The 9,250-nt window shown below is 35.3% G+C and overlaps 2 protein-coding genes across 5 annotated transcripts; one reads left to right on the forward strand and one right to left on the reverse strand.

The window, feature by feature from the left end:
- The first annotated feature begins 309 nt into the window (after nucleotides 1-309).
- Nucleotides 310-3,755, forward strand: LOC132176343 (FAM50A-like protein). Of its 4 annotated transcripts, XM_088515056.1 has the most exons (4): nucleotides 310-445; nucleotides 792-881; nucleotides 2,586-2,655; nucleotides 2,744-3,755. In XM_088515056.1, the coding sequence occupies exon 4, from the start codon at nucleotides 2,763-2,765 to the stop codon at nucleotides 3,276-3,278; it is 516 nt and encodes a 171-aa protein (XP_088371182.1). In that variant the 5' UTR covers nucleotides 310-445; nucleotides 792-881; nucleotides 2,586-2,655; nucleotides 2,744-2,762; the 3' UTR covers nucleotides 3,279-3,755. The 4 variants fall into 4 exon arrangements, with proteins under 4 accessions (XP_088371182.1, XP_088371183.1, XP_088371184.1 ...); XM_088515057.1 differs by lacking the exon at nucleotides 2,586-2,655; XM_088515058.1 differs by lacking the exon at nucleotides 792-881.
- Nucleotides 3,756-8,461: 4,706 nt separating this feature from the next.
- LOC132174132 (uncharacterized) lies at nucleotides 8,462-8,782 on the reverse strand. The gene has a single exon (XM_059585829.1). It carries the CDS (start codon nucleotides 8,780-8,782, stop codon nucleotides 8,462-8,464), a length of 321 nt encoding a protein of 106 aa, XP_059441812.1.
- Between the last annotated feature and the right edge of the window lie 468 nt (nucleotides 8,783-9,250).

Raw genomic sequence — 9,250 nt, forward strand, 5'->3', positions numbered from 1 at the left:
AATTATATATAGAGTGTCATGTTAGGTTGTAAATGACTTTGTAGTAAAAGATATTTTGCCATTTACAAAGGGTGGCATATGGTTGGCTCCCCAATCCAGCCAGGCTATCCCATAAGACCCACGTGAAAACAAAAGTAATTGGGGTGAGAGAGGCTCGAACTCTCGACCTCAGGATAACTCAGAAGCTATGAGACCTACGCGCTAGCCAACTGCGCCACCACCCCACGATGAACTTCAACTTGGACACTATTACTTAGTAGAAGGTATAACTCAGAAGCTTAGGTCCCCTCTCGTTAACATCGGCCTGAAAAAGCTCAACCCTGTCTGTCTCCGCACTCACCAACTTCTGGTTCTTCTCACAAACATCTCTCTCTGTGTTTGTATCTGTGCAAAGTTTTCACTTTTGGGGACCCATTTGGACGAACACAGATCTGCATTCATAAAGGTACACGCTTTACTGCCCAGGGCTTTACCTTCCTAATTAACGCTTTAAATCAAGCTTTGTTTCTCAAATTTCACTGCTGCATTTTGTGCTTTGATGTCTTAATTCTGCAAACCCAGAACAAGTCCCTCCAGAGTGCTAACAAATAAAAAGTCCAATGTTGTTGTTTTGGTTGTGGGTTTTCAAATTTTCAGCATTACCATTTAGGGTTATGTGCCAGGGTCTAGTTAGTATTCACTAATGTTGATCGAACTTCTGCGAGAGTGAAGGAACTTTGCATGAATAATACCCACTAGAGATGAATATAGAAAGGGACTAATGCTCCAATTTTATTTTTTTGGGGTTGCAGAATTATGAAGATACATTGAACTTGAAGGCGGCCTAAGTTTAGAGGGTGCGCAACTCTCTGATTTAACATATTGAGGTATCTCTTGTAAAGGTAATTCAACGGGTGTGCTGGTCATGTTGTTGTTGCGCTGTTGGATTGATAGCATGAGTATAGGTTTTGTCATTAATATCACATATAACGAGATATTTTTAGTCCATGATGCGTAATCTTAAGAGTAGAAAGAATCACAGAAGCAAAATATATAGATTAAGCCCTAGTTAATACAGGTTTGGTCCTATGGAGCTGCCTTGTTAGCCAAGGTTCGAAAACCTTGACTGAATTAGTACTTTGGTGAGGAACAGTTCAAGTGCTTGGAGTTTATCAGTATGTTAATACAGTATAATCCTTGTATGGTTAGTTGTGTATACGAGGTCTCTTTTCATTACAAAAAAAAAAAAAAAATGCAGGTTTGATGCAACAATTTCCATTGAGAGGAACCATTCTATATGGTTTTCATTAGACTTGAAGTCATTGATCTCTCTTGTTATATTTAGCACTGGGAAAAAAAATCCTCCATCATCAAGATGGAAAAGTGTATGACATCATCATGTTATGATATCCCAAAATTTTGTATTATTAGAATGGATGAAATGACTCATTTTAAATGCTAAGAACAAAAAAAATCATTTTAGATGTTCCAATGAGTTCTAGCTCAAATTACATTCCCTCCCCTTCTTAAAAATGGTGTAGAGGGTGAGGTTGTGAGTTCAAAGCCCACTTGGTGCAGTATCTAACTTACATGCCAATCAAATTTTTTTTTTTTTTTTTTAAAAGGCTTAGATGTATCGTTAATGTTATTAAGATTACATATAGCAAAATATCATTAGTCGGTGATGCCAAAATGTATCGATAATCATATTAAGCTCAATTAATACAGGTTTGATGCAGCTGTTTCCATTGAGATGGAACCATTCCATCTTATATTCATTACACTTGAAGTTTGATCTCTCTTCTTGTATTTAGCATCTAGGAAAAAAAATCCATCACCATGATGGATATCATCATAATGTTATGATATCCCAAACTTTTTGTATTATTAGAATGGATGAAATGACTCATTTAAATGCTAAGAGCTAAGAAAATCATTTTATATATGCCAATGAATTTTAGCTCAAATAGCATTTCCTCCCCTCCTTAAAAATGTGTAGAGTGTGAGATCGTGAGTTCAAAGCCCACTAGGTGCAGTGTCTAACTAACTTACCAATAAAAGAAAAAAAATCATTTTAGATGTATTGACAATTAAGATCACACTATCTCATTTCAGTGGGGCTTCAAAACCTGCCATTATTAGTAATACATACCTAATCTAAAATTGTTTTGGCAGTCAATTTTATTGGTGGAATTGTTTTTATTGGCGGAATAGCAACGATATCAGTTGTACAAAGTGCAATTCTACAGTGTTGGATCAAAGTCTAATTATGGGATTGCTACTAAATCCTACACCATGGAGATGGATAATTAACTAATTTGTACATGCATTGATTGGGGTGAAAAAGAGACATTGAATTTAGTTCCCAGTTTCAGGGGTCTCCATTTTTAGCCTTCATGTACACAAACACAAGTAAAAAGATTTGTGGACCACATTCTAGATCATGCATGTATTTTATCTTATTTAATTTTATGTTTTATTTTGTTTCTCTTTTGAGGTTCATCAATTAGGTTGTTCCAAATTTTTTTTTTTTTTTGACCACCTGAATGACGTGGTGCTGGGTGTATAAACAGCGATAATTTTCATGTTTTGTTTGTTGACATTAGATTGACAATACATTGAAATGGAGTGAGTACCAAATGGATGTTGCATGGACCGGAAACCCAACTTTCATTGGTAATAAATGTGAAGTGCTTTTCATCAGATTGGAAAAGAGATGAGGATTGATGGTCCCGATTCATCTTTAATTAGTTTCTTAATGCAGATGCTAACCTTAATCCAAAATGGAGAACAGTAAAAATATGAATGCCAATACCGGAACACAAGAAAGCTTTATGATGAAGCCTCCTGAACAAAGACACCGCACTAAGGGCCGTCTTGACATTGTGACTCGTCGGCTGAAGAATCGCGAACGACAACGTAGGTACAGGGCGCGAAAGCGGCTTGAAGCAGAAATCAAGAAGTCTTGTGTTACAAATGAGTCAACTCTACCGCAAGTAGAACTGCAACAAAATGGAATACATAGCCTTTGTGTGACCCGTGTGCATTGTAAACGAGATTGGAAAAAGGATGCAAGAAGGGCTCACACTCCTAAGGATCAAGAAGTCACACCTAATGGTACTGTAATGTTAACTAGTGAAAGTCAGGCGTCATGCTTGCCCTCTGGAATCAAGGCAGAACCACAATTGGAAAGAGAATGTCATCCTGAGATATCTCATAGCCTGGTCAATTCTGAAACACATAGAACTATAGTTGGTCGAAGAGACTGGAAAGCAGATGCAAGAAAGAAAAAATGCTAGTGTGTTTACCAACTTGTAGCGTGCAATGAACATCTTACAGATAGGCTGTCATAGAGTGTCAGATAACTCCTGACTTTGTTGCTTTGGATGTTTCTGAAGTTGTTGTGTCTCAAAAACCATGTGATGTGCTAACTCAAGTTGTTGTGTTGTCTAGGAAATTTTTTCTTGTTTTTTTCTGTCACCTTTTACAACCTTTGCTGTTGCAGATGAAGAAAGGCACTCAATATGCCTGGAAGAATTGCCATTACATTACTGCCAGATTTCGTAGACAGAAGGATGACAATGCCAAACGACAATCTGAGGCATGAATCCTACTTTATTTAGAAAGGCCAGTATCAATGGTCAAGAATGATTATAATGTATGATGTTAATGTGAGAACATTAACAAATAAATATATGGAAATTGTTTCATATTTCATAATCAAAAGGCTAATTGAATTGCCTTCCCTGTTGAATGCAATTCATGTTTCTTGTGCATCTCACACGTTTCACGTCTGACTGCATGCCTTCGCTATTGTGAATGGGAAATAAGCTTTCTATTTTGATCCCCATTTTTTAGTCATGTTAGTGCATGCTTGGTGTAAGTGTGGACCTATATCATTTCCATGTAAAGAGTTTGTCGTCATAAAACTCTTTCCATAAATAGGATCTTGTGGAAGAGTGAGGTGCTCTCTAGGTATCCCTTTAAAGTGGAATATCTTTTTACTTTCTTTTTCTATATTTATCTTTTATATTCTTATGTGAGAAAAGGGACTGAATTTTTGGCTAATTTAAATGCAGGAATAATGTAGTGTGCAATGCCGCGTCATCATTATTGATGGCCTATCTTATATCATTTATCTTCTGTTTCCTAAGGTAATAGCTAAGAGATGTTATAGATATAATAAGAAACATACTATAAGATGCAACACCCCTTCATGCTGAAGCTGGAGGCTGCATACTCCTATAGAAAGTAATTATAGGAACATTAGTATTAATAGTACTCTTGCAGTATTTGTAGTGGTGGTGGTGGCTGCGGCAGTTGTTTTGTGCAAGTTATAGCTGTTTCATATACAATGCTTTATTCCTTCTCTATTGGCTCTTATCTTATATATTGTTGCTTATGCCATTAATATTTGAACTACAATAGTTGTACAATATCGATGTCGTATATTTGTGTTGCCAATAGTGGTGGTGGTAGTAGTGGCTGGATGTTGCCTTTGCTATGGAATTTAGGATTGGCGTGTTGGATGAATATTAAAGAGTATATGGCCCTTTGTGATTATTCATTTACAAAATATTACCATATATCGCTGAACCAATATTGACTTCATGACTTTCTACTAATTTCTGACAACATATCATATTGCAAGATGTTTTGGTTGAATGATTTCACAAAAAACAAGCATGTGAATGTATAAATAAATGCTCTAACTTATCTTAAATACCCTTTATCAATGCTTTTCTGGATTGTACCAGGGGAAAGTAGACCATCTTATCTAATATTTGTGGAAAGAGGTATTGATTTTCAGATGTTTGAGGAAAATAGTTACCTATCCCCCCCCAAAAAAAAGATGATCAAGGAAAATAGGCTGCAGAGAATATGATTTGTATATATGAATATCTGTTTTTAGTTTAAGTGAAGGCACTTAGCTATTTAGAGTCCTTCCACAATTTCAGAGGTTAACCCTCACTGGATTTTTTGAATTTTTGTCATTTCAGATCTTAAAGGCTTCTCTTGTGGGTACTGCCAATGTACTTGGCTGATGTCCTTTTGCTTCTTCCAGTAAAATTTATTATGTTAGAAGTTTAAACCTATTGACAACTAGTTCATTCTTCCATTATGTTTGTAGTTATGTGAGCTTTCTGAATATCTCATATTAGCATAATCTATGTTACTCTACTGTCATGGCTTTTGTGGTGGTAGAAATTTTTTTCTCTGCAAGCTGTGCTTTCTCCCCGACCCTAGTAATGGTTGGATGTTGGTTGCCTAGGGGATGCATTTAGAGCTGTCTTTGATTACCATATTGGTTCCTGAAACTGCTTTATTCTATTTATGGCTTGATAATGGCAATGATCCCCTCCTGTGTATCCTTTCCCTGTTTTCCCCTTCTTCCTTGTATTAGGAAAAAAAAAAAAAAAAAAAAAAGAGGAAATTTCATCATAACTCTAGAATTTTGTGATTTTAATTTAGCATTTTTCAAACCAACCCATATTTCTACCCTTTCATTTATTTCCGATAAATACTTTGCATTCTGGCATTCATCTCATCTATATCGTCGTTGAGTTGGCGTGCTCCATTCACTATTAATTAAGAATTAAAAAAAAAGAAAGAAAAAAAAAAAAAAAACCAATGGTGGATGAAGCATATACCAATTCAGTGGAGATGTACGTGAAATGAACGTTAGAATGCAAATAAACATTTCTCTTTATTTCCATAGGATTTGGATTCACATCAACCTCTCCTTGATGATGGCTATTACGAGCAATGTTACTCTTCAACCTATTTTATATCGGTTGATATGACATGTTTAAGTGACTAAAAGCTACTGAAAAATAAAAAAAAATAAAAAAAAGAAAAACACTTAAAATTCGTCACATTAGTCGGTGTAAAAAATACTATTACTCGGCTATTAATTACCACCAAAGTTAGACACATTTATTCTCAATCAGATTGGTTCAAATTATTTTAGTATGTCGATAAGTGGTAAGTATATATATTTGTTCTCCCAGCTCAATCCTTGGTTTAAGCAAGCCCTAGTATACTCGTATTATTATAGTCAGCAGAATTCATATTGGTTTTTGCTTAGGTCTAATTTTAATTGAAATAGAATTTATTGAGATTGAGACATATGTCTCATAATAAGACGTAAAGAAAACATGTTTCCCAATCCCAGCAAAAGCTCAATTGAAATGATTACCCTTTTTCTTAGGCAGCCAAAAAAGAAAAAAAACATTGACTAAAGGATGTGTTTTTTCTAGGTCAAAGGGTTAACCAATAAGCAAGAGTGAATCCCTCCACTCATATTTAAAAGCTAGAAAAATTGGCTTAGGATGTTTTATCCTAGGTCATAGGGTTAATTGGACTCCTCATTAAGATTGTTACTTTCAAGCTTTCTTGATCCATCCGACCGTATTATTTGATATAATTAGACGATAAAAACAGCATTGATATTGACCCCAAAGCTTAAAGATGGAGTAAGGAGTACGCATCTTTCTTTGAGAGATGAGATGAGAATAATAAAACATCAAACTATCATTATTTAATCAATTGCCTTTCATGCCGAACATCTTTTGGATATAAATGTCCCAAGCTTTATGTTTTACTGGACATCATTATCAGAAGGTGATATCTCTCTCTTTGTAATATATTAGTGTAAACTACATATATATCTCACAAAATTCATAATCTTAATGTAACAATCTCAATCAATCTTTGAATTAGTCATTGTTTAAAAAAAAATAAAAAAAATCAAGGGTTTGTTGATAATACAAAATCCATATTGTATGATAGTTATGAGATAAAAATGTGGTATATAATATATTACATTATATTTGTATAGTAATGAATCATATTTTATTTAGACAACACCTATCATACTTGTATGAGTAATGCTACATACTAAATTTTCATCCCACTTGGCTGACATGACAGTACTCATCGGTCATTGGATTAGCCATTATTACAAAATATATAAAAAAAAAAAAAAAGAAAAAAAGATGGGCACTACCACTTTAGCTTAGTAGGATAAAGGTGTAGTATGTTGCATTAGTGCTCTACTTGTATTATAAATAACTTTCTACTATAAGTCTATTCTGATGAATGCATCAAATAAAAAACTAATTTATGTATTTTTAAGAAAAAAAAGTAAGAAATGGACAAAGAATTGAAAAACCTGTCACTTTGCCCAAAAGTTATTGACAGTTGAGGAATGCCTACTGTCAACGTTCTTGACAACCTATTCAAATTTAGCTTGCAGCTCGTTGAGACGAGCATTTACCCATCCCTCAGCTTCTTAGCAGGGCAATGGCGGATGAATCTTCTAAGCATTATTTCCCATGACAAAGGCCTCTCGAGTGCTTCTGGATTGTGTGTTCGCCACGGGAACTTTTGTCTTTAGAGAAAAACGACTTGGTTAGAACCGTCGTGCCTACATACAATGCCAACCTTTCGATGTCAGAGACCTGCAAAAAGGCCAAAGGTCATAATGGGATGCCGAGGGTGGCGAGGGAAACACTTCCGATGTTTAAGTTAGCAAAAGTGAATTTGATAGGATGTACGAGCAAAATGAGTGCAAGTAATGTGAAAGAACTAGCGTACCTATGATGTGGTTCGTTTTCACCTTTTGTTGAGGATTTATGTTCTTAGTTGGTAAGTGGACTTGATAAGCAAGTATTGACAGCAAGGGGACCCATCTTGAATGCAGTGTGCACTAGTGGTTTGTTTCCTTTTGGATGTTGAATCCGATAGCTCTTCTTCCTTACAAAGTGGGTTTGGAATGATAAGGTAATTAAGGTTCGTACATTGCTTTTTCTTTGAGAGAGTATCATCAACGGCTCATTTCCTTATCATATAGATCTTAGATTGACATGTCAATCAATTATAAAATAAAAAAATCAAGTGAAAGAAATAAGAGTAACTATTTTTTTTTTTTTAAAAAAAAATAATTTTCATATAAAATCAGGAGGACAGGAGAAGAATATTAGGAAAGCACCTAACATTTTCCTGTCAATAAATCCGTAAATACCATCATTCCTTATAGGATTATTATTGTTTGGGGGCATGTTAAAGGGAAATGGTTCCATTGTATCGCGTGTCTTCCGACTTGGTGAGCCCGAGCCTTAGGCTGAGCCAATGGGCCTTCAGCCGACCCCCTAAACCTTTCTACATTACGATCCTTCATCAACCATCCTCAGGTGGGTGTTTTTTTTTGGTGAGAATTCAGATGAAAATGTATGAATTAAATTAGAAGGAAATCAAAATTTTTTTAAAAAAATAATAAAAAAATAATGTGAGTACATGTAACCAGCAAGATATTTTAACAAACATAACATAGAACTGATAAAGAAATTCAAAAGAACAAGAACGTTAAAAGGAAGGATATATATATATATATATATATATATATATATATATATATATATAAGTAAAATTAAGGATAGTAGTATAGTAATGTATCATAATTTTCTCCCTTAATTTCTTCTCATCCCCCTCTCATGTCCTCAAAGCTCCAATCCCTTCTCATTGCACAGCTCCTCAACAACCTCGGCTCCGTGCTGCCGCCGCCGCCGAATGCAACAGCTCCGGTACTAAAATTCCGACGATAACTCTTCTTGATCAGCTTCTCTGCATTGTTTAAAGACCCAATTCTCATTTGCTTGTACGTCAACACGTTCCATTGACAGCGCCTCCTAACCTTAGCACAACACAATTTCCCGCAACATTCTCCTCGGCAATATTCATTCTCAGAGTCCGACATGTTGCCGTCCATGATGAACCGGCAGGTAAGGCAATTTAGGGTCATGGTTGTTTGTGTCCCAAGAAAGCTCGCTCTCTGAAGGCCAAATCTTGAGAAACCTCAAAGAGTTGTTGTTGATGGAGGTGGAAAGGAGAGGCTGGAAAGTGAGAGATGGGTAATTAAATAACAGTGTATAAGGAGAGGAGGGATTGAGTACTTACAAAAGATGTTTGAGGTTGTTGTTGTTGCATGGTTGCAAATTGTCTTGTCTAGAAAATTAACAACCACCATTAATTAATTGATATTTCTTGCTTAACCAGTTCTAATTTGGGATTTCAACTGATAAATTAAGGATATAAATCCTTTGTGATTAATTACCTTAATTAAGGTAATCCAAAGTAAACAAATAAATTAAAGGCTGTAAACGGCCATGCATTATCTGTGAAGATATGTATTAATTAATCATGGTGGCATCCAGTCAAATGCATGCATGGCAATTGTGGGCTGTACGTGATAATTCTCCTATTAAAAGAA

This window comes from Corylus avellana, chromosome 3 (assembly GCF_965113065.1).
Source record: "Corylus avellana chromosome 3, dhCorAvel1.hap1.2, whole genome shotgun sequence".
Taxonomy (NCBI): Eukaryota; Viridiplantae; Streptophyta; class Magnoliopsida; order Fagales; family Betulaceae; genus Corylus; species Corylus avellana.